General features: G+C 49.9%; 1 protein-coding gene across 1 annotated transcript in view; it reads left to right on the forward strand.

The window, feature by feature from the left end:
- Window positions 1–40: 40 nt before the first annotated feature.
- Window positions 41–25,493, forward strand: part of LOC147052517 (forkhead box protein O6-like) — a 29,939-nt gene continuing 4,486 nt past the window's right edge. The window contains exon 1 of the mRNA XM_085918806.1: window positions 41–514. Within this exon, the coding sequence (XP_085774932.1) occupies window positions 41–514 (474 nt within the window). The remainder of the gene's footprint in view (window positions 515–25,493) is intronic.

Consider the following 25,493-nt stretch of genomic DNA (forward strand, 5'->3'; position numbering starts at 1 on the left):
GCCAGCCCAGCAGCTTTGATTTCTCCCACTCGGCACGCAAATGTTGATGATGGAGGACGACGAACTGGACGCTCATCAGGTTGATTCGGATTTTGAGCCACAAAGCCGACCTCGCTCGTGCACCTGGCCGCTGCCATGCCCGGAGGATTTCCCCGAGGTCAGTGGGGGGCTCCCGCTGGCTGCCGGCATCAAGGTGGAGCCCGAGGACGTGCCGGCGTGCCGAGCCGGGCTGCTGCTGGCGGGCGGCGCGCCGGCAGAGCTCAAACATCCGGCCGGCGCCCCGGCGCCGGCCGGCGCCACGCACCCGTGCCTGGACGCCAGCGGACCGCTGCGCAAAGCCAAGTCGTCGCGGCGGAACGCCTGGGGGAACCAGTCGTACGCGGACCTCATCACCCGCGCCATCGAGAGCACCCCGGAGAAGAGGCTGACGCTGTCGCAGATCTACGACTGGATGGTCCGCTACGTGCCCTATTTCAAGGATAAAGGCGACAGCAACAGCTCGGCCGGATGGAAGGTAAACCGTACAAGCACGCACACTATCCGCCGAGCCTTTGTTACACTTCCGCCAAGCAAGCAACGTGGGCAAACGCATGTAGAGTGGAGCTTGGCGCACGGGCTACACCACGCGTGAGCTCGTCCCGGTTCATTAAGGCCGCCAATCACTCGAATAGATCGTCGATGGCCGATTGACTTGGGGGATGAGCGTGCGTGTAACGAGCCTGGCACCCTTTAGTCGTAATAGAGCACGGAACAGCCTCCTTTTTACGGTCTGCCTGTCACTGGCTAGAAAAAGTCCATTAGTGCGCCCCACGTGATTTAGCCTGATTTGTCCATTTGACACTTATGAATTGACAAAATCTTGAGAGGTGCATTCAGGGGCAATTGGTCGCAAAATAGATATAAAAGTCCAAAGATTGCTTCTGTTGCGTTGTACTTTGAGATAGCAGGGCTCAAAATCCTCAAAAAGACATGGATGGGTGCTGATTGTCAGACAGTAGGTGTACGTTTATGTTCCCTGATTTCAAATTTTTCATCAATTGAGCCAACTTCCAGGACCAAAAATGTGTCTTAAGAATCCAAGTTCCCTAAAGTGAGGGTAGCAAAATACTTGAGTTAGCACACACCTGCCACCATTTCGGCTTTGTCTGTATTGTGCCAGCTGACTGAATGACGTCTTGACGTCTCTTCGATACGAATCAACTCATGACTGTCTCAGTGTCGTCCCTTATGTTGCCACTTATTGGGTTCTTGGGGCCAAATAGCCTAAGAAGCAAGCGTGACTGCTTTCGGGCGAGCCATTGTAGCCGCGGTCGTCGTATTTGTCGGCTTCTCGTGTCTGACTTCTCCATCCGATAAATTTGGAGCAGACTGTAATTTTTGGTATACAAACTGTTACCTTGGTGTCCACTAATTAGTCCCAGGAGGTCCATTTGGTGCAGACTGTACCTGGAGGCTTTTAGAGTGCACATATCTTTGTGACGCACATCAAGTTAATGGGAGCATTTCACGTACCGCGCTTGGAGTGCGATTATGTTGGCCTCTCTAAGCGAATGAGAGTCGCCACTCATAAGAGGGGGATCACCAGGTCAGCTGCCTACGGTGGGTAAATATTCAAACGGATGATGAGAAGCGAGTTCACTCTGTCTCGCTGGACAGAAGCCGACAATATAAATATAAAATCACCTTTCCCGGCCGAGCCGAGACGCACTCTCGGGTCCTGCGCTTCGCGTCGCATTTGCACGTGAATAGGGTCACCTTTCCATGGCAAAGCGTGAGAAGGTACGTAGCCAAGGCGGCTCTGTGGTCGCGCCGTCAAGGCTTTTGGGATTCCTGTCAAATACTTGACATGATATCTGGCTTTGTAGGATATCCTTGGACACAAAGCGGGATTTAGCGGTGGCCGCCTCCTCTCCTCTCTAATCTCATTATTGAACATGTATTCATATGGCCCATTGCTAAATTTATCCCATGGAGCTGTCACGTTGGCCCAATACTACATCTTCTAGGCGTGTCGCGCACAACAGAAGAATAATACCGTGTCCATTCATTTTTTTCTCCTCCCCCTCCTTCTCTCCCTCCCTCCCTCAGAGAGGGATTTGCCTTTTTGACGAAACTTGCGGTGCGTTGCGTAACCGCTAAACTCAGTCACCGCTCCAGAGGCGAGAGAACGAGCAGCTGACTGACACTTTAATCCTTCCCCATTAAAGTGAACTGCGGGAAGGCACGTCTCCAGGTGGACTCAGGTCGGTCCTACTACGCTGTAGCCAGCAGGTCGCTCCTTCAACTGCGCACGCAGGCCCGCTTTCTCCAGCTTAAGTGACTTGCTATTTGAAGGCGGCGTCGGGCTATTCCAGTCCACGGTCCAGACAAGGGGCCCACTGCAGGTCACGATGGGGGCGATTAGCTAAGACGTTTAAAGCGCGCTGGCCTAATGCGCAAGCTGCTGTCCTGACTGACCCGCCCGGTGCGCGGTCGCATGCGGGCAATACAGGGTCCAAAAAAACAGGAAGCGGAAATGCTTTCTCGTCCGCTTTGTGACGCAACCGGCCACATGGACCCTTGGAAACATCTTTTGGAAATGTTAGCCCAGTGCCTGACGAAGGCCTGCTGGATAAGAAAATTCGCATTATTGTTAAGTAAATCTTTGTGAAAGAGAAACCCGACATTCGGTCGGATTGTATTTGATGATGACGTTTAAAAGCTGGCATTAGCGTCGACAAGCTAATTGGAAGAAGTCCGTGTGCCATTGTCCTCTCCAATTTGAGCCTTTCAATCATATCAGGCTATTCCTTTTAGTGGCGCTGCGAAGCAACTTTAACGGGCGACAAAACACCGGCTTCCGAATCAACAGACATTCTATTCGTGATGTGGTGGAGGGAAAAAAAAAGCAGCACGTAATTGTTGGTAAGCTGCTGATGAAATAAAATGAAATGAAGCGCTCTCGCTTGTCCGTTTGCGTGGGAGGTCACTTGTGTCCGACCCAAAACCAAGCAACCTCTCGAAGCTGGACTAAACTGGGCGCTTCCGGGAAAAATAATCCTCCGAGGCGTGAATTATTCCCGCCGTGCGTCACGGCGGAACAGAGGCAGGATCAGAGTGCTAGTCCGGTTCTACAACCTGGACACCGCCATTAAGCCGCTATAAATACCTGATGGCTTCTGACTTCTCAGAAGGCGACAGCATCCTCGGGTCACGACTTCCCAATTACCTTCTTCCAGGAGGGAGTTTAGGAAGCGGCGTGCACTTTTGAACCCTTCCTACGCCTCCCGGCTGCACTTGTTGCCACCGCAGGAGAGATTAATTGGCCCTTTATTGGCCGACGGCCCCAAGTTGAGCGGTAATCCGATCTGCTCTTGGCTCTGTGGCGAGTTTATTTCAGGAAACTCTTGGGGTAGCGACCACCGTGGTCCTCTACCTACTGGGTTCGGCTCCACAGAATTTGTGATTGTGCCTCATTGCGGAGTGGCCGCTGCGTGCTTTGCGTTGGAATGCGGTAGAAGCATCTACAGGTGCATCTGGAATGCGTGGGAGAGGCGCTTGTCAGTTGCAGCCAAGCATCACGTCGCGCATCGCCTTTGTTGCCTCTTTTGTGGGGGCCGTCGCAGAGGGAGGGCCTGTCTCCTTCCATAGGCACGTATGCCGCGCCAGCGCGATTGGCCTGACAGCGTGTCACTGCGGAGAACGTCGGAACGTCGTTTTGGTTGCGACTCGCTCAACGCAAGCGAATGGATGAATCTTGGTGGGTGGGAGATGGCCTCGAGGTACACGCAAGTTCATTAAGGCCTCGGCATTAACGTATATGCTGTAGCATGCTGAATGATGTCACACCGTGGAAAGACGCTCGCTCGCACACTTTCCGACCCTTCCGTTTGTCCCGACACTTGGGAGTCGTTCCGGGAATTGCGCAGCAGGTTGCCGACGCTGTGGCGAGCAGCCACTCACACTCGTTAGTGTTTAGTTTTTGTAGTACAGTGAAAAGTGTGCGTTGGCCTCCTTTCCTGAAAAATTGAGATCAACGCGTACATACTTGACAGATGTCCACCGAGGGGCGCTAGCGCTTAACATCGACACAGTTTGACAAGCCCTTTAAGCAACTCACGTCTGGAGCAAATGTACCAGGCAGAGTCCAAGATTTTTTCTTTTTCTGTGTATGCGTGACTGTGTTGTACAATACTGCCTCCCGGTGGTTAAGGTGAGCACAGCACAAGGAGCAGACCGATGAATGAAACGGCAGCAGCAAATCATGATGCAGTCGGTCGTTCCAAGACCGCTTCCTCCCGCTCGTATTTTATCCTAACCTTGGATTTGTCAGTACGATGGGTGGCGTTCTCGTAAATGTTGCCATCGCCTTCCTCCACCGAGTCACGCTACCCTCACGGAATCTTCAAAAGTGGGTGGGGTGCCGCGGCAGTTGTGTCACTTTTGCTTTGTGGTTTGGGAAATTGTGACTTTTGGAAATGACACAGAAGACTTAAAATGTTACTGAAAACATTGCTTGCTCTTGAAAAGTGCTACAGAGGAGAGGAATATTTAATAATGTATTTTCATAATATATATATAATATTTAATAAAATGATTTTGATGTTGGTCAGCGACATGCGATAGGTTGCAGTTTTGTCTCAGAGGTTCCACCTGATGTCAGACTGTGATCATAACAGGTTCATAACATGGCATGATGTGTGCATAGATTGTGTGTGTGTGTGTGTGTGTGTGTGTGTGTGTGTGTGTGTATGCAGCGCGCCTGCTATGCTACTCTTGGTGTGTCACTTGATGATTAGCTGGGAAGCCTGGAGAGACTGGAAACTATCCGAGACATCAGCTGATTCATATTTTATCCTCCGTCTTGGCTCAAGGGAGCCGAGTAATTTGCGAGTGTGACACGCACGCGCGCACGCACACGCAGAACGAGAGCATATGATGCATGTTGGGCAGATTTATGTTGAGGGATTATGAGCACCTTACGTCTGCCGTGGGCTCCGGCACTGTGAGCCAGGTTGAATTCAGGCAGTATATCGCTTTGAGTGGCGGGTCGCACGCCAAGACGCGGGATGCCGTCGCCTCTCTTGCCCCCCCCCCCCTCCCCACAAGCCTTCAGGCACTTCATTTCTCACTGAAAATGATGAATGTACATGCAAATGACCAAAGTATGGGCGCGCATTCAAATACGCTAGACGGCAATCAGGGGGCGGCAGAATGGAAAACAATGCAGATTTGCCCACTTTGCAATTTCCTTCCATCCTTTTCCTCTGATTTGTCCTCTTTCATCAATGCCGCCATCCATCCATCCATCTGTCCGTGCATCCGTCAGATGCCTTCTTTGCGTCCAGGCGAGGCGCGCTTGTGGCCTCAGGATTCCGAGCTGGCAGAGCGCCTTAAGCAGAGCGCCTGCTCTTATCTGAGAGGAAATCTCATATCTCACATTATCTTGCAGATAATAGGATAACAATGGCAGATTTCCCCTCCGCCCCTCTCCCTTGAGCTGCCGGCCTGGGCTCTTGGAGTAGAACACAAAGGGATGAGAGCTTCAAGTTCACAATTGGCCAGGCTTGAACTCATTTAGATGTCGTTTGTAGCTAAGTGCACCTTCATCCGTTCCAGCATTTCCTACCAAGCCTGTTAGCCGTGCCCGCTAGTTAAAAAAAAGCTAATCAGCTGCCGTGCTCAGTATATTTATTTCTTAGTACATTTCATATGTTTGCTCAGGCCTTTTTATTTTTTCAACTCGGACGGCTCGCAGTTGGGCAGAGTTTTCCTAAAGTGAAGGCCACGCCGGTTTCAATGCTTGGCTGGTAAAGTAATTGCACGTTTGGGAAGCGCGCCAGCGGAGTGGGCAACTCGTTGTGTCTGCAGAATCACGTGCAGATTGTAGAACAGCGCCTGCCTGTCTCAAAGTCTTGTTCTAAATTGCAAATCCAAAGTAAACGTTTTTTCAGCCATGGCTTCTTGAGACTTTTTATGGCACCTTGCGAGGACAAAAATGGCAATGTCTGGCCGTTCAATCGAGTGGTGGCAATGAGATCAAATCTGGACCAGTAGTTTGTTTTTAAATGACCCCTGAAGATGGACAAAATAACTTTTAAATGTTCACTAAAAAGGACAGCATGGCCTATTGGGATATTTTTGTGGGTCTGCTCATAATCGATTCTGCCCTACCGAATTTCACGCTCCTCTGACAAACAGGCTACGGGCACTAAATAAAAAAATAAAAAAAAAAGCCAGCAAATTTTTAGTGGCCACACTCACAAAATGGAAAGTTTCACTCTGCTGAACATGCTTCATTTGGCGAGTTTTTGAGTCAGGGAAAAGCCTCCAAATGACAATAACGGTGCCCTTTGTTTCCATGTTGTGCACGTCTTCCGGGATTTTGTGTGGCTTCAAATGTTTTGCACCGGGACGCTTTTGCTTCAAACACAAACTGGACCCGCCCATGGAAGAACACTGCGTTCTTGGGAGTGGCCAAGACGCTCTCTCTTGCTGTCTGGCACGTTTTGAAAGATGATTCTTACTTATTTATTTCACTTTTTGGGGGTGGGGCAGGTGCAAAAGCCCTTGGCACCCAGACGAGGCGCTGTGTTGCCGCGTGAAAATGTTTGATGTCACGGACGTTTGATGGTCGGGTCGAGGCCCCGAGTGTTACGCCACCGCTTGGATGTTTCCAGGAAAGGCGTTATGAAATTGGGGCGCAAAGGGGGGGGGGGGCGGTCAAGGGGGTTGTGAGTCACGCCAGTGCCGCTGGATGCACTTGGGGGGCTTCCATTCACCGCGCATACCACACACATCCCAATAAAATGCGAATAAACATCCCCCCGTCGCTGTAGCGATATCCTCCAGCAGCGGCAGCAAAAATAGGACAGCGTTTGTTTGTCTGTGTGGTTCGCTGTGGCCCACCAGCCCTTGCCACACATTCCAAACAATTGGCAAAGGACTATTTTGGGAAGCACAGGCATAAAACACCCAAAATTGCCTTCATGTCAGCGCAGGTGCTCTTTACAGGAAGTGTTGTGAGAAACCGTTCGAGTTGAAAAGGAACAAGTAGAACTCATGCGACATTAGTAGGAAATCTTAAAAAATACAACTTCCCTTCACAAACACGCTGGACATGTGAAATGTCTCGACTCGGCAAACAAAAAGACATTCAGGTACTCCTTTATTTACGCAAGTTCATTTTTGTTTGCGTGAGGCCTTCGATGGAACCGACTGAGCGTCCGGTACGAAAAAGAACATTTGAGTCAACACGTGTGTTACTCTGGCATTGTTGTGCTGTTGCATTTGTGTGCCTGCTGTCTTTTCGTGGGAGTGTTTGGGGGCGAGGGGGTGGGTTTGATGGGCTCAGTGGGAGCCCGGGTCCCGGGGGAGCAGCTCTCGTTAATAATTCAGACGAGGCTCATTATCAAGGCAGCGCAGATTTCTCCCTGATTCCGCCTTAATTGCGGACTTGCTGGAGCTGGAGCTGCAGTCATGCTGGCTCCTTCTCCCCCACCACCCCCACAGGGCCCTTTGTAACCCCGCTCGCTTCTGCCTCATCTCCGGCAACGAAACGCCATGGCCCCAAGCGGGCTTACTTCTTATTAGCGTACGCCGTAATAGCCCAACACGCGATTTTGATTTGTACTTAAAGATGTCTTCTATATTTCTGACGAGTGCTGTGGAATGACTTCTTTAGTTGGCCCCCATAGATTTGCCCGCTTGCCTTCTTTTTCCTCGCTTCACATAGTTAGGAGTCGCCAGGATGCAGATCTTCAAGGGGGGCGGGGATTTGAGTGGCCGTTCACCAGGAAGACTTGCTTCCATTATGTTGAGACACTAGTGCATGGGCGGAATGAATGAAGCCGCTTTGATTGGCAATGATTGATGTGACCACTCCCACGACGACGCAGTCTTCTCTTTCTGAGATCTGATGCCCGAAATTAGCTACATTCGCCGCGCAGGATTTACGTTGGTCACTCAAGTAGAACCCACGGAATCCGGTTTTACATAACTGTGCCAAAAAACAACCAATCCGTCTCCAGAAGGTGATAATGACGAATCTTTTGAAGAAATTGTAATTGTCTGCACGATCTGGATTCTGCAATGCGTAGCACGTTACAATTGAGGCATCATTTGTTGATGCAGCCAATCCATTTGAAGTATTGGTCACGTGATGCCTGTTGATGGCACACGACACAAGGCCCTAATATCTTTTCCTTTGCTTTGTGAAAGATTGTAATGGCGAGTTTATCCTTGAAATAGCCCATCGCACATTATCATACTGATGACACGATGCAAAACGCGCCTCGGTGATTGATGTGGACCTGCAATAATACTCCACTTGAAGCCTATCTATAGGATTATGAAATGTGGCTTGTCTTCATAATTTACTCTGACTGATGCCCCCTCCCCCGTGGAGAGCGGGCGGGCCATAATGGGCCTGATCTTGTCATACATGTGTATGAATATTTCAATGTAACAAGATGGCAGCGCCGTTAGATAAACAATACAGATGCGTCCTCGCCGCAAGATGAAGCGCGCCCTAAGCCCGATTGCTCTCCCGGACAGAAAACGCTTCTGCCACAAATCACGGCGCCCATTTCCTGATTCGCTCCCCCCCCCCCTCCTGTACGCATGGGATGGATGGCCGCCCGCCCATCAGCACGTGTGTTTACGCGGTGTGTTGTCGCAGCCGTGCCCGAGGAAGGCGATGATGCATGCCGAGCTTAACGGCGTCCGTCTTTGGACCTTTCCCACTCCCTACCCCCCATCCCACCCACCCTCTTTGCCTGTCCATCAAGACCCTGTCAGGAGCGGAAAGGGGCTTGCGGTCGAAGATGTTGTCCATCAGTTTACCTGAACTCCAGAGTGACGGGAGGATGGGACGGGTGTGGGGTGACGAGGTGTGTGGAGGGAGGGCTGCATCACAAAGGGAAATGTTGTTAGCAATGACTGATTGCAGCAGGTTGATGGAAAAAGGAGGAGCAGCAAGAGTTATGTGCAGAAGGGATGCTTGTTATGCTAATGCTCGGCGAGCGCGGCTGACGGATGGAGCTGAGGTCACCTCGGGTAGCGGCTGCCTAGCAGCGCCCTGCTGAGAGCGCTAATGTCAGCTTTACCTGAGCCCAACACAGGGAGCTGACCTTGGAACGAAATCACTTTGCCTTTTGTACGACCAAAGACAACGAAAGGCCGTAATACGTGGTGGAAACAAAACATCCCTCTTGCTAGGCTAACGCTAAAAGACTGCTTCTGATTGGTCAGAATTGCTTGAAATTCATGGATCAGCTCCCGAGTACAGGAGGCCCCTGTTGTGTCTCTGCTCTGGTGGCCACAGTCTCCATTTTGCTGCTGCAGCCCGTTTTCTTAACCGCCCTCAGTCTCCTCTTGGATACATTTTGTCTTTCTGCCAAGAATGAAATGTTTTCTTCTGACCTGGTTTTGGAAGAGCCCAGGCGGAATTTTTTACTTGCCTCAAGTGTCATCTGTTGAAGACCTTGTTGTCACATGAGCGTGTACACGTGTAGCTACTGAACCCAATTGTACCGCTGGGTGTAAGCCGCCTTTTTTTTTCTGGCATCCTTTTTTTTTCTGGCATATTTCGGCCAATCTGACCCAGGATTTGGCCCGTGAAGGCTACGGTCAAGGCGAGGGCGAGGGAAGGGGCTTATGTGTGTGGGGGCAAATGCTTTCCAATTGGATTTGTATGTCATTGGCGTTAATCTGGGTCAGGACCGGGTCCAGTGTTTAGTATGCTGAGCGTGCCCGCCTGCCGCCGAGGCTGCTCATCGCCTGGAATGAACTCGACTCGTCTGGCTGGCTCTGTTTTGGCTCTCCTTCTCTCTAAAAGCTGCCCTTTTTCATCTCTCTCTCTCCCTTCCTCCTCTTTCCTTCCCCTCGCCTGCAGCCCTTCTCCCTCCCTGTCTCTGTTCTTGCCTTTTCTTTCTTGCTTTCTTTCCTCCTTTCTTTATTTATACCTCCTTTCCACACCCCAGGGTTTTCTCAGCCGATCCCCTTCTCTCGCACTTTTTCTTCAGCTCGCTCTTTGCTGCTGTCAATCACTGGCGGGCCTCCCTCCTCTTCCTCCTCTTCCTCCTCTTCTCTCCTCACTTGTTCCGTTAAGGCACTCACACTCCTCCCCACAAAGTAGCCTTTTTATCGCTCATTTCCCTCGTTCCTCGCTCATTTCTCCTGCTGCTTTCATGTGCGTTTGAAATCCCCTTTTCATCTCTGGCGCTCGCTCTTGCCAGCTCTCTCCCTCTCTTCCTCCTCCTCTCCCTCTCCTCTCCTCTCCTCTCCTCACCCTTCCCTCACACACACACACACACACACACACACACACACACACACACACACACACACACACACACACAGGCTCACTCACTCATTCTTTTCCCATCTTCCAAACTAAAGTGATAAATGGCCGGCTTTCTTCTGCGTAAATGTCACTCTGGGAATTGTCTCTGCTCATTGATTGAGTGTGGAGCAGCAGGGCGGCCACACATGTGTGCGCTGCCAAGAGAGAAGGAGACAGAAAGCCAAGCGGGCAGACGCTGTCTGGTACGGCGAGGTCGCCGGGGTCCACATTTGGCCCTCGCAGGTTTCGCATCAATTTGAAGCACTCATCAAAGATGGCAACAGAGACGAGCGGCGGGCTCCACATGCGAGATCAATCGCAAGATGAACCGCCGGGGTTCTTTGTCAAAAGGGACACACAAAAGTCCTCAAGTGTTGAAAAAAAAAATGGATTCGTGCTATATTGTAATACTGGTTGACTCCCAAGTTGTTCCAATTTAAAAACAAAAAATTAATGGAAAATGGTGTAAAATTTGTTTCAAGTTCACCCTTTCACCAACCTAAAACCTTTTGAAAGGAGAACTGCAGGCAAAAACGACCTTTTCTTGTTCGCCTACTTGTCGAAACACCTTCTGATTAATTTGTGGAATCAGACTCAAACAGATGAATCCATCCATTTTCGCTGTCACGCCGTCAAATTAACTATCTGGGGTGTTAAAAAAAAAAAAAAGCACTCCTCAGCCTGTGCAAATTTGTGTGTGTGTGTGTATGTATAAGTAAGTAAGTAGGGGTTAATAATGCTCAGTCATTTTCTTAATGTCTCATTCAGCCTGCTGCAGGCGGCCGGGCTTGATAAAGGTCAAGACTACTGGTGGTTACATGTCATCTCCCCTCATTTCATTCTGCTCACAGCACAGCAGGAGGCCGGGCCAGACTGCCGGCCACCCGCCTCATGGGTGGGGGGGTGGGGGTGATGAAAATCTGAGAAGATGAAAATCTGAACCTTGATAGGCGACGAGCAAGAAGAAGAGTTGGAGAGTGGAGACGCGGAGCTTCCCAGCCAGACTTGGTTGCACTCCAGCCACATTCTGCACACTTCACTTCAAGTATGCGTCCATTAGTGCACTCAGAGAGCTCGCGCACTTTGGGATGCATCGCGCACGCTCACGCGCACACCATTCAGCCGATTCCTCATATACTGCCCTTCGTACGTTCAAATCCCAGCAGAGCGTTAGCTTACAGTAGAGATGCCCTCACACACATTTAGCCAAAAAGCCGCGCTGACCCGCGCTATCTCGCCCACTCGTGCTCTTTCGCTTACACACGCACGTACGCACACGCACTACTATACACCAGATTGCGTCCCATCAAAATAAATAATTAAATGTGTGCAATTACAGGTTCTGAAAAAAGATCCCTCAATTAGTGCCAAATGGGTAAATGGTGCGGGGGTAGGGGCGAGTGTGCGTGTCTGTGTGTGTGTGTGTGTGTGTGTGTGTGTGTGCAAGCGTGTTGTGTATTTTGGGCGCAGCCGCACATTGTGTTACATAACGCCCAGGTGTCAAACCCAAGGCCCGAGGCCCAGATCAGGCCCACCGTATCATTTTATGCGGCCCACAAAGCAATTCCCTTGCGTCTACTTTATATTACTTGACTTTGTTTTTTTGTCCAAAAGTTTAATAAGTCACTCAATAGCAAAGGAATAATGTGCAATAACATCAGCCAACTCCGGCGGCATAATTGCAAGAATTTTGAAAACGCTCGCTGGCTGAAAAAAATCAGTTGGTGGCAGCAACGAGCCATTAAAATGGTTTGCCATTTCAGTTAAACCTGCAGAAGAAGAAGGAAGGCATTAGATGCAATTGTGTTTTGTGCTCACGTTTTACTGAGTGCAGTTTACTTGGAAAGCAAATCATATAATACCCTTGAGTGCAACTTGTTTGTTCAAGGTCCTCTTCGATTGTTCCTTTAATGTAAGAAAATTCGGGCTATGAAGGATGTCCTTCTTCAAAGCTTTAGTTGTTACTCAGAAATAACTGCTTTTGAATGGTCCGTTTTTTCTAATTCATATCCAACAATATTGGAATTTTTTGTTTGGATTGGATTTGATATGGAAAAAAAAGCTTCCCTCTGATTGGTTCGTTCACCGTTCGTGGTGGTCTTGTGTTTAGTTCTCAGTCTAGGCTATAATCTTTTGATTATTTATTTTTATTGTTTTTCGCATTTATTTAAAAGCTTACATTGAGGAAACCAGCCTCTACAAATTGTGGCCAACTCTTGCTGCAAAATGCTCAGGAGTCTTCTCCCAAAAATAAATTCAAGCAGTCTATTCCTCAACTTCTGAGGCTGGCTGCTGATGCAAAGTTTTTGATGCTGTACCGTCAGTCATGTTTTTTTTTGTCCCCGACTTGAGTGGGTGCATAGCAGTGACACCTCTGATGTCATACGGCAAATTAGGGAGGGTCTTTGTCTCACGTGTGCAATTGTTAAAGACCTCAACCCCCCCCCCCCCCCTTTGCTTCCCTGACCTCGCATAGCTGCAATCAACTCAGTTAAATCCTCGCAAGTGATCTCCGTGGCGGCGCGAGAATCTAGATGAGTGGCAAGGAGCTGTGAGTGGGAAGGTGGGGGGCTGCAAAGAAAGGAGGGGGGGTCAAACTTGTCCGTGGGTGACTCTTTGCGTGTGTGCGCTTGTCTAGAAGGAGGTGGCGGTGCGTCTGGAATAGTGATTAGGTCGAGGTGGTAACTGAACAAGGGCAAGTTTGTGTGTGACCGTGAGACGTTTACTGACCTTGGTGCTTTCTGTGCTTGTGCACACTGAAAATCGTGCTCGGGATGACTTAGGTTTACGTTACAGCTGTCAGTGAACGTTCATCCAAATGTTGCTTAATTGTTGCTTCGGCATCATTTTCTTGGTCATAGCTTCAAATTCATAAGATCAATTTAAAATGCATACCAATTGAAGGTAAAACACCCCAATTGTGTTCAGTGTCTGAGACTCCACTGAAAGGTGTGATTGTTTGAAGCAGATCAGCCAGGCAGGCCCAAGTCTGTGTAGCCGTCCTATACATTGTCCGTGCTACTCCAAATAATTGAGAATTTATTGCAAGACCTAATTTCTCTGAGTCGTCTACGTCCTCTTACAACTGCTCGCTCGCTCGCTCGCTCGCACGTTCTCCGTTTGTCCGACGCCAATAACGTTAATCTGCCAGTTTGTCTGGCGTGCAGCCAGATTGGACCGGCGCGACCTCGTGATGATACCGCCATTAGCATGGCGTCATGCTAAACGATGAGCTAAATTTGAGCTGCCGCCGACGTGGCCATTAAATGTGTTAGCGTAGCATAGGAGCAAATGCTATGAGAGCAAAGCAAACAGACGGGAACCGTTAACCCGCAATCCCGGTGAGCCAGGGGAGGATTTATCGCTTGCGCTAACACGGTTAGCTTTGTAGACACTGCCGTGTTTGGTAAATGTCAGCCATGTTGAGTCTGGTATTCAGCATAGGGCATCGCGGTGCAGGTCGCAGACCCGTCGAGGGAACGCGGGGACATGTCAGAAAGGAGGGAGGCAAAGGAAGCCAAGAGGATGACAGACAGAATGCAAGTTGAAACGGGCTCATTAGCAAATATTGGCACAAGTGTTGAGGAGCTGTAATCTGACATAGTGACGAGATTCCAGGTTTGCATTTTGTGAAATGCGTCTTGGCAAGCATCTGCCAATAAATGAGCTGAGCAATCACCAGTCTTATAATAAAGAAGATGTCTGTCAAGGCCTTTTCACACTGCACTTATTAGTTCATCTGGTGTGTTTTGCGAGGCGGCCGTTTGCCACCGACGCTGCGCCTCGAATGGGAAAAGACGTTGAGCTCAGAGGTGGCGACGCTGTAACGTTCGCCAGGCACACTGATTTTAGAGCACTAACAGCATTTGACCAACCGGCAGGAAAAGCTTTCACGCTACTTCCTGCTAGCTACCTTTTACAACCTATTCAATAGTTTCCCACAGGGAATTGAAATTCAGCCAATGTAATTGCCATTTAAGGATAGTTTCCCATCGTGGCGTAGCGTGCCTTGACAGTATGCTAGCTTGTATCAAGCATCTTTTGAGGCTCTGATGAATTCTGTTTTTGTTGCTGTACTGGCTTTGTGAACTTCATGCACTCTTCTTTAATTTCACGCCTTGTTGTGTCAGGTCAGGTGCTGAAGATACATTTATGAAGCTTTGCTGCAGTGTTCGTGCCTCCACTTGATGACTTATATCATACCGGCGTTCTTTTATGCCCCTCCTGTGTGGGAAAGGACAGCTATTATGGCCGACCAGGCCCCGCCTCTTAAAGGCACGTACATCAACACTGAGACTGTGTGCTGCTTACATCTTATTTTTGGTCTTCAAAAATGTCTTTTAATAAGTTTCAATTTCCCTTCAAGGTGCAATTTCTCCGGAACTTGTGAACCGATTCAAGTGACCATTTCAACTGTCCAAATTTGTGCTGACATATAATGACGAGACGGCAAGCCAGCAAATTAACTCTCGTGTCCATCACCCCCCAAATTCCCACCGACACCATGTTCACTCCCCTCTGTGGCACGACCCGGCGTCCCATCCACGCTGGGTATGTCTGCCAACATGTGTCGCACAGCTGTTCCACCTCGCCGCGGTTAGCGGCGGGTCAAGTAGCCGAGAGGATAAGCTCAAGGCAGGATGTGGAGCGGACCAAAAAAAAAAATGGTGTAGCACAAACTTGCGACGCACCTCCTCTTAAGTGAGGACGTCTTGAGAGAGGACAGCCGGGACGAGGGGAGGTGCATGGCGAGGGAGGCCCCGACCGGGATCTCGGCACAGGGGCCGATTGCGTGACTGAGAGGAAAGTGCAGTGCCGTGTGCGTAATGCTCTCAAGACGGGATATTAAGACGCGGCGGTCGACTCACACAGCCGCTCGCTCGCCTGCCCGCCCGCCCCCTTTTCTCCCCTTTTCCCCACATCTCCACTCTGGCGTCCTCTCTCGCTTCCTCCATCTCCACTAATGATCCTCGTGTCCTGCCACACTGCTGGGCTGACTGATGCCCACTGACAGTCGCACTCAGGCGGAAACTGCTGCTGCTGCTGCAGCCGAACAGCCCCCCCACACCACCACACTCCCCGTTCGCTTCCTGCCCCCGTTCCTTTCAGGAGAGCTATGACACACGCACACATGCACGCACACACACACATGCACACACACAAAATGCAAAGGTGCAGCACCTTTCCACACGCGTGTATCATCTCATGCAAAGATGCTGACAGATGTGTGTCAGCGAGTCTCTCACTTGGCACACATGCCACCCCGCCCCTCGGCCCTGTCACGCACCTTCACTTTAAATACGCCCGCGTCCGTCAGCGTGAATCTCCATGTGACAGACAGACAGACCATCAGGGGACATCAAGGTGATCCCGGCAAGCTTGCCCGCTGGGGGTCTTGAACGTGTGATGACGCATAATAGTGGCACGCCATGCTACTGGACACTTGATTAGGTACAGTGACCCTCCATGGGGTACGTTCCGGACACAGCCGCCATAGATGAAAATCCGGACACAGCTCCAAAATGTATTTACACAAGAAAGGGCCTCCCCAACGAGATGCCTGCTATCCATCTACAGTTTGAGTAACAGCCCAGCCCACTGTTTGCATAAATACGCTGTTGAAAATATGTCAGCGTCCCCCGTATGAATCCATTATCACCCTCGCCTTCCCCGCCGGAATCCCATCCCACTCCCGCACTGTGCGCCACTCTCCATTTTCCCGCCTAATCCAACCGATGCGAGCTCAGGCCCCGAGACTGGCTGCGGCGGAGGAGAGGTTAGGAATTAGGTCAGAGCATCTCACGCCTCTAATTAGATGCACTTTGCTGCATATGTGTATGCGTGCGCGCGCGCGCTTCGTGCATGTGCGTCTGCATACGCGTGGCTTGCTCTTAATCCCCAGGTGGCCTCCGTGGAAACGTCCTGGGATGACGCGGTAACCCGCATTTTGCTCCACGTGACGTCAGCGAGGAAATTAGAGCAAATGTGAGCTCTCATGGCCAGGGTGTTTTGACGCCCCCCACCCCAACCAACCTTCCAACACCCAGAGCGCGTCTATTCTCCCCTCACCGAGCGATCCGCGGTTTGCAAAGGCGCGACGTTAGGGCTCTGACGTCACTTGGAAGTCAAAAGGCGGCAAGAAGCGCGTTCCGTGCAGAGGCGAGCGTGACAAAAGCAACAGGATGAATTCTGAAGTTTTGAGGGCCAAATCATGTCTGCTAAACAAAACAATCCAATGACAAGCTCCTAGCACAGCAGCAAGCGAGGGGCGCCTTCTCTCCTGCACACGTCAGGAGTGTCGTAAAACAGACACGGACCCCCTCGCGCCGCACTCTGAAGCCGCCGAACGTCAATTCGGGTGAATCGACTATTCTGCGGCGGCTCGTTCACTTTTTATGAGTTGCGGCCGCGCAGGGGGTGAGTAAGGATGTACTTAGCGCTTCGTGCAGTTTTAATGTCGAGCCCGTGTATTCGATTAACTCGGGATGAAAACATGAAAAGTCTGCACTCGTCCTTTAGTGGCGTTTTGCTTATCCGTTTGTGTGTGCAAAGGGCTCAACTCTCAGATGAGAGGCGCGAGCGCGTGTGTTGAGGTAGATATCAATACAAGCGCACAATAATCAATACACACTTGTGCTTAGAATATTTTTGATTGCCTTGACGGTCATATGTCAACCGAGCGATGATTTACATGCGGGCACTGCACAAAATGCACTTGCGCGGGTTACTTCTTACTTTGTTGCATTTCACAGCTTGCTGGTGGAAGCTGTTCTTGAGCTTTGTGGGCATCCTAAACGGGGAGTAACGAATGGGAGGGGACTCGTTGTTTCGTCTTAATGCTATCGCTATAGCGTGTGTGCGTGTGTGTGTGTGATGAAGGGAATATAGAGAAGGGTTAGTCTTAATTAAGTTTTCAGGAGGCTCTTAAAAGGTCACAGCGTGCCTGTGTCCCCCCACCACGCAACAAGCATCCCTGCTCCCTGCCTAAATTTCACTTTCCACAACCCCCACCTCTTCTTCCTATATCCCCCCCACGCACGCACACACAAACACACACACAGCCTCCTCCCCGTTGCGAGCCATCCCGTCATCAGCCACCCATCTGTGCGCATTAGCCATTCATGAACACACTCATTAGGGTGGGAGTTTGAAGCGATTGTGTTCGCTCGTCGGCGGCTGGAGCGTGGCGATTAATATTTCAGCGTCTCCCGTCGAGGAGCTGAGAGCCCGCTTTGGCCCTCCAAGGCGGGAGAATGGGGTGATGGGACACAACAAGCAAAGGAAAAAGCAAGCCTCCCCCTTGCCCCCCCCCCCCCCCCCCCACTATACACTGCCGCCTTTTAGATAGTCTCAGCTACTTAGCGTATTTCCCCCTTATTTCCATTTATTGCATCCACAGTTCAATCCCTCGCCCTGCTCACAATAAACACACACACAAAAAGACCTTAACTCAAACTGACTTAATTGGGCGCTTTTTTGTTTCACGGAGCTCGGTGGGGAGGAGGCGGGGGTACTTGAGAATTTCCTTACAACCCCCCACCCCCTCGCAAGCATCCTCATTCCCCTCTGATGAGAGGCGCCTCCCCGGATCTCATCGTCCTCATGCCAGCTTCAAACGGGGGGGGGGGGGGGGGGGGGGTGTAAGAGTATGTGGTGGTATCAAACCATGTTGGGGACTGGTTACACTCCAAGACCAAATGAGATAACTTGAGCTAAAATTGCCGTAAAACTAATGGGAAGATTTAGATGCAACAAATCGAGTTTATCTGTGATGCATGTCTCCACTTCTCCGGAATTTACGAGCAAGTCGTTGCTGTCTGTGAAAAGTGAGAGACTCGTCTTTGTCATTAGCGACATATAGCGACTTTCACCGTCAGAGACTGATCTCCCTAATATGAAAATGTCTGATGTGCGACTCCTAAACTGTTGTGACTTTTTTTTTCGATACACACCCATGCGCCAGCTGGGGTCGGCTCCGGCTCAGCCGCCACCCAAACGACAATGAGCGCCGTAGCAAATGGACAGATTGATGGACACTTATCACATTCAATCAATTTGAGGCAGTTCAGAATGCAGTTAACAGCCTTTTTTTCCATTGGTTGTTTAGATGTGTGCTACATTGCCATTTGATATTTTCTGAGCGTACAAGCACATGATGATGTCCACTAAAAGTAGACTTAAGCGGGAATTCCCCCTCATTCCTTTTTGCTGTGTACCGGATATGCGGGGTTTCGGAAATTTAGCAAGAACAAGTTGTTAGTTCATTTTTCTTCTTCTTTTTTAAACTCTTAATCTCATCTGATCTGTGTGAAATTGGTTTAGTAAACAAAAAGCCAAACTGCTCACAGTGGACAAAAATAGCCAGCGCAGAGGATCGATTGCGGCTTATCGGATGGGCCGCGAGGCTCGCGTGGGCCCTGTGTTGATTAAAGGAGCACTCGCCAATATGTCAGGAGACATTGCTGAAGACGACGTGATAAGCGGGGTCAAGGGGCTCTCGTGTGCACGGGAGCATTCAACATCCATGTGATGTGCCAAATATGAAGTAGGTTTTTCTCACCCTGGCTGTGCTGCCAAGTGGTTTCTCTCAGGCTGGACTCACCCCAGCAAGTCCAAGCAATGGCAAGCCTTGAGATATGAGGGACCCAACTTGGAAGTTGTCTCACCACTTTGACTTACAAGCAAAGACTTGAGATCCAAGCACTGTGCGTTGCCTGAGAACTCAGCTAAATTTAGCTTAATGTTAACAAAACATACAAAACACCACAGACGTGCTAACAGTGACAGCGTGGCGGTATTAGAACCATTTCAGCAAGGTGCCCATTACTCAAATCCTCTGTGTAGAATGCTGCAGAGGAGTTTTGACACGCTCCATGATGGTATTACGCTGCCCCAGGTGGCCAATGTGGATACATCAGAAGGAGCAGCACAATGTCCTTTGAATTGAAACAAAAAGTGAGAAAAAAAAACTAACTGAATAAGACAAAGTGGAACTGAGAGCAAAAAGCGGGAATGTCGTCACTCGAAGCAGTCGAAGTAAATTCAGCCTAAACGTTATCATTGTTCACATAGAATCAGGTCCTGAATCATTTTGCAAGAGATGCGCCGGTCTCGTAACACGGCTCTTAAAAATGCCGCCAGATTCTCCTGATTTATCCCCAACCATCCTTTTTTCTTCTGTTTTTTTTTTTTTTTACCAACCTTGTCGCTGAAGTCGTAAACAAAAACAGCGGCGGCATTGTTGAGAAGAGACGCTCATTAGCCGCTCGCTGACTTAAAGGCGCTCGTTTAAGTCCGAGAGGAGACATTTGGCATTTTGACATTTCCCTCAATTTGATGCTAAACTTTCAGACACAGACACAAAAAGTAACAAACAACAACAAGGAGAAAAAGCGTGGGCACGTCATCAGCTTGCGGAAACATAATGAGCGCAGCGGCCGTGACGGCAAGTCACTTATCGTGTTGATCTGAACCTCATTAACCGAGGGGCCGGCGTTGACCGTCATCTTTGCGGCGTATTCAAATTGCAGCTATGGCCATAAAAGGACAAATAGGAAAATTGATTCCTGACCTGAGAGGCTTCCTGCACAATCAAATCAATAACTTGACTGGACGGTTTGCCGAGATGATAACTGGTGAGCTCAGTCTGCAGCTAATTAAAATTAAGACAACTTTTAATTACTGTGGACTTTTGGAAGGTACACAGAAAAAGAAAAAACAAATCTGTGAACGTGCTTAATGGTAGACTGCGCATGTGTCCAAAGTGAGGAAACCAAAACTTTGTTGCTCCATTACAGATTTCGTGATCATCAAAGCATTTCTGGATGTATTGAAAAACAATACCTAAAAACCGCAATAAAAATAAAAATAAATAAGACCAGGAATTGATCATCGATTATGCAAACGGACTAGCATCTGAAACAGTATCTTTGACAGTCACAAAAAAATTATTTGCGTACAAAGTGACACGCGTCTGCCTTTAGAGGGTGGGGTGGGGCATCTAGATCTGAAGGTCAAGGTCGTCGCGGCAAAAACACACAAACAAACATGCAGGCGGCCTTGGTCGACCTCTGCCTCCCAAGCAACTTCCATACGGGCGTTCCTCTCGGCATTCTCGGCTGCTTTGTTTCGTCGTCCTCTTTTTGTACAAGCAGGTGCTCACGTGGGGCGGGCCTAATGAAGTTCTGCCACTGCCCCCTACCTCTGTACCTACTTCACCCCACCCCCCACCCACCTCTGGCGCTGTTTCTCCCCCACCCCGAGGGAGCCGCTGGCAGGGAGCGAGCTGGCTGCTATGGCAACAACACGGAACCCTCCTTCTCCCACAGGTCTCCTTAGCAACTGGTAGCTTGGCATTGCCGTAATGAGCGTGCCCGGTGTGCCAGGCTTTGTGTCACTCCGGTGTGTGCGTGTGTGTTTTATTCCCGCCACTTTAACTAAGAAGGCAAAATTAAGAAGCTTATTTTCTAAACATTCAACCCAAACTAGCTCTTGATTGACTTCTCTTCACCCTCAGTGATGTGCGCAGTATTGTGCTTTATTCTGACATGGCGGAATGCGATTAAAGGGGCAGCGCGAGGAATTTCAGCGCGGCAGCGGCGGGCCAAATTGAATTAAATGCTGAGAATGATGTTCATTAAAGTGTGATCAGAGGTGTTCGCTGACCTTTGGAACGTGGGAAATGAGATTTTCATCGTTACCAATAAGATCGGGGGAGGCTAAAAAAAAGGCAGGAAAGAAAAAACACGATTTGAGTTTGTTTGCGCTCGGCAGAGGCAGCGCAATTGCATCAGCAGCTCACTCTGATGTCCAAAGATTTATTGACCCTGGTACCTTGACTTCAAAGTGCCCCGTTTTACGAGTTTGGACCATTGGAAGTGAGATGCAAGTTGCTGGGAAGTTCTGTCACCGCCGTCACTGAGAGATGACATTTCTGAAGCTTGTGCCGATTCCAATGTTCCTCATCTAGTGAGTGATGGATTACAGCTTGGAAAAGTCACAAGCGAGGCCACCAAACTGTTGCTCGCCAAGTTCTCGCACCTTGGCAATTAGATTCTTCCTTGACGATTGTCGAGGTACGGCCCTTCAGCGCTTGCTCAAATTTCCGTACACGCGCACATTCAGCGGCTCGTCCGCTTTTTGTGGGGTCTCGGCTGACCTTTCGCACGAGGCCAATTAGAATCTCGTTCTGAATGAGACTACACGCAACCGTGAAAAAACGAAATAAATGAAAGAAACGGCATGAATGTAGATGGAGTCGGCATAATCAAATCCACATCGCATCTGTTGGCTATTAAAACACTCTCGAGTATAAATAATAACGCCTTTTCGACACACAGGTGCACACGTGGACCCGCGAAGGCTCGCACGTTCAGATTCTGCCCATCTTGTTAAAAAAAAAAAAAAAAAGAAACTGCAACCAGGCTCATAAAGCGCCTGGTCTCCAGGCATGGCAAGCCCAGTGGAAAATGTTAGTTTGCTCCCTCGGCACCGAGCGTGCGAAGTGCGAGCAGGCTGCCGGCCCCACAGGTGGCCGAGCCCAAACACCTGTTGTGTGAATCCTCTGTGGGAGGGTGTGAGCTCGGCCTCCCTTGCAGGTAGCGGCGCTAACACAAAAAAAAGAGAGAAAAAGAAAAGCAGCTCTGTGTGTCCACCACAACACTTAGTTTTTTTCTGCTTTAACATGCGTGGGCGTCAGATGCGAGGCCCAGATTGTGTCCCCTTTACGCCCACCGGCAACACTCAGCTGTCCCTGGCATTAGCCGAGTGGATTTTCCGATCCCCTGTCCGGGTCTCAGATGCTCCGCTAATCTGTCCGTGTCTATTTTTAGCTTCCAAAGCCGCGGCGGCCCTTCGCCCCTCCTCGCTGCCACTGTGGTCGTCGCCCGATGCCAATGCTTGCCTTTGGCACTGGGGGCGGCTGACGGCCGGCCAACGCTTGGCTGCAATTAGTGCAGAGTCAGGCAGGAATCCCCCACCAACTCCATTACAGGCCCCTCTCCATGGCCACTTCCTGATCCGGCAAGCGCGCGCGCGTGCGAGCAATGCTTTTGGCTTTTCCTAAATGGCACTCCCGCCGTGTTGCGCAATAATGGGGGTGGATATGGAGGACCTTTCCAATCACTCTACTCTACAAACTCGGTCAACTTGACTAGAATGGGAGCCCAGGGAAGCCACGTCACGATTTTTATGAAATATAAATAAATAAGAATAAATATATAAGAAATAGGGCGGCATGATGAAACACTGGGTAGCACGTCCGCCTCACAGTTAGGAGGGTGCGCATTCGATACCACCTTCGGCCCTCCCTTTGTGGAGTTTGCATGCTTGCCGCGCGGGTTTTCTCCAGGTACCCCGGTTTCTTATCACATCCCAAAAACATGCACGGTAGGCTGACTGAACACTCCAAATCGCCCCTAGGTGTGAGTTTGAGTGCGGATGGTTGTTTGTTTCTGTGTGCTCTGCGTTTGGCTGGCAATCGGTTCAGGATGTCCCCCGCCTACTGCACGATGACTGCTGGGATAGGCTCCAACATGCCCTCAACCCCCGAAATATATATGCTCAGGCATCATTTTGCCAGCTGAGAGGCACTGGAATCCATCGGCGTTATTACATTTGCACACACGTGCCCTGGTTGGGATGCGGACACTGCGAATAAATCAGCTTAAAAAGCATTCAAAGCGATGGCTGTGAAAAGATAGATTGACATATCTGTTGCTTAAGTTGTCTAATAATGCACATGTCCGCTGTGCGCTGTGGTTTGGATGGAAAAACGTTTTTTTGATTGTACTTGGGAAGGAAAAAAAATATGACATTGAATCACTCTTCAAACATTTGAAGAACTTACATATGCAACATAAAAAGGATAGCTTACTCCATAGGGTTCGAGTCTGGAGACACGCTTGGCCATCGTCTCAAGAAATGGCCACCGGTGCCATTGAGCAGAGGGCCCGCTGATGCAATGTGGCCCCCAGTGGCAGTAATGACAGCTTGATTGCGCTTGCAGGGGTGATGGTATCGTGTGGCAGACGAGTAACTGTTTCTCACCTCCTAATAGACGACCGGCCTATTTTTAATCTCTTCAATTTGATTGCCTTCCAAAAACAGGCCGCCCTGCCCATCTGTCTCTCTTAAAGAAGCCTCCTAAAGGGATTTTAATCATCTCGCTCGGAGCCGCTCAGGCAAATCGCTAGTACGTCTCTCGCTAGCACACGCAAAACGGTCCCCGTGTTGTTGCTTCATAGTCTCGCTACTTGTCGCCGCGACGACATATTGTCTCGGCTCCTTTGTGTCATATCTGTGCAGCCCTTTAGACCTCATTGGAGGCTCCCACAGACGCCGCTCCCCCCCCCCCCTCAACAACCCTGTCCCTATTTATCCCCTCAATTCTTTATTTCCCTTCAAAGGGGGGGAACACCATCAGCCGTGACATCAATCAGGGAAAGCGAATATTTAGCCGGCGCTAATTTCCACCCATAGCCTGGAGACAGGCTTAGCTGACAAAACTCATTCCTGCGCAGAACAAAACTGTCCCTGTGTTGAGAGCCCCCCCCCTCCTGCGCCCCCCACTCTTCACTCCGCCGTTCCCCTGATCCCTGCTGCCTTGCACACACACACACACATGCACACACAAATACACTATCACAATAAACACAGTTAGCGCTTGTGTTAGCCCCTCTTGATTTAGCCCCATCAAATGAATGCGCGCCATGCAGGGGGATGGCCCCTTTTGACCGAGACATAATGGCTCCATTCTGCGTGCAAAATGCTGGGCCAGTACCAGTGGAGTGTGGCAAGCGGCTCTCGCCGGTGCCACTACAAGAGCAGCTGCTGCGTTTCTTAGCAGGGCACGGCCCAGCCCGGCGCGCTGCTTCGCCCTTCAGTCGGCTTCCATTGGGGCCCGGCGCTTTCTTCCCAGACCTCCCGTTTGACCCGCTTCTTCGTTGGGGGTGGGTTGAGCGGGGTGGGGGGGGGGGCATTTGGAGGGCACCCCATTGTGTGCCTGGGACGGGGCCCCTTACGGCACCTCAATTTTCCCATCCCGCCCGTACCTCAGAGCGCAGCTGCCGCCACCGTGCCAGTCAGGTTATCCCCCACAAATCATCAGAGCAGACGTAATGAACCTTTGGCCCAATCATTGCGCCCAAGCAACAATTTGAGATCATTTGACCTTTAAATAATGGCTTTAATATCATTTGCCCCCCCCCATCCTCCCCTCCTCATCATTGCTACGGCAACCCTGGATGAGGTACTTTTACAGTAAACTCCCACCATCCACTCATGTCTTTTTAATTTTCCAAATGTACTCTTAATAGTCAAGATTATGGTGATCTTGTAGCAGGATTCAAGTACTTTTTGTTTTTCATTCATTTATCTTCAAGCGTCGCGGGCGTGCCGGAGCCTATCCCAGCTGACAGTCAAGCTAACACGCTAAACTAGTATTTTCTTGCTTTGTGACTGTGTTAAAAAAAACAACAACACACAATCAGGTCACATTTCCTTTCAGTCTCGTTTTGCGTGTGGGTATAAACCCTTAAACCACAGTTGTCCGCTGACTTTCCCAGCGCTTCTCCTTTTTTGCTGTCAAGCTTTTAATTGGTGCACAAAGCAGCCAATAAGATGGATTGTTGTCTATTGTGCCAAATCATCTGTCTGGATGTTTAAAGCCTAATGAGAGTTGATTCTGATCAGCCAGGAGAATCTTGTTCACTTTAATTGGCTGTGATTGGACCCTCTCAATTACCTTATCCTCTTTTACCATATAACCATAAGAGCCCCCTTTGACCCAATTCACTTGCTGTGTGCTGGCCTGCAAACCATAACAACCACTTTCTCCACCCCCCCACCCCCCAAAAATATTATGGCGGCAGAAAGTGCATCTGTATAGACCCCGCCGCCGCTTCATTAATTATTTAGCGGCCTTTCTCGAAGGCCCGTTGTATTAAAGGGGGTTGTGTGGGGGTGATTTGAATAGGAAGTAGCTTCCCGGACCCGAGTGTGTGATGTGTGTGTTCCCCTGTCATTGTATGTTTCTGCCGGCTTCATTTGTCTGCCTCGGCGAGCCGGGGGGCTGCAGGAGAAATTTCCATTCGATGAATATTTAATACATAATAAAGTTTTTGATTTTATTCTATTCAATCTGAAAGGGGTGAAAATGTGGCAAAGCTTG

Source organism: Syngnathus leptorhynchus, chromosome 8 (genome assembly GCF_054491065.1).
Source record: "Syngnathus leptorhynchus isolate UIUO chromosome 8, UIUO_Slep, whole genome shotgun sequence".
Lineage (NCBI taxonomy): Eukaryota > Metazoa > Chordata > Actinopteri > Syngnathiformes > Syngnathidae > Syngnathus > Syngnathus leptorhynchus.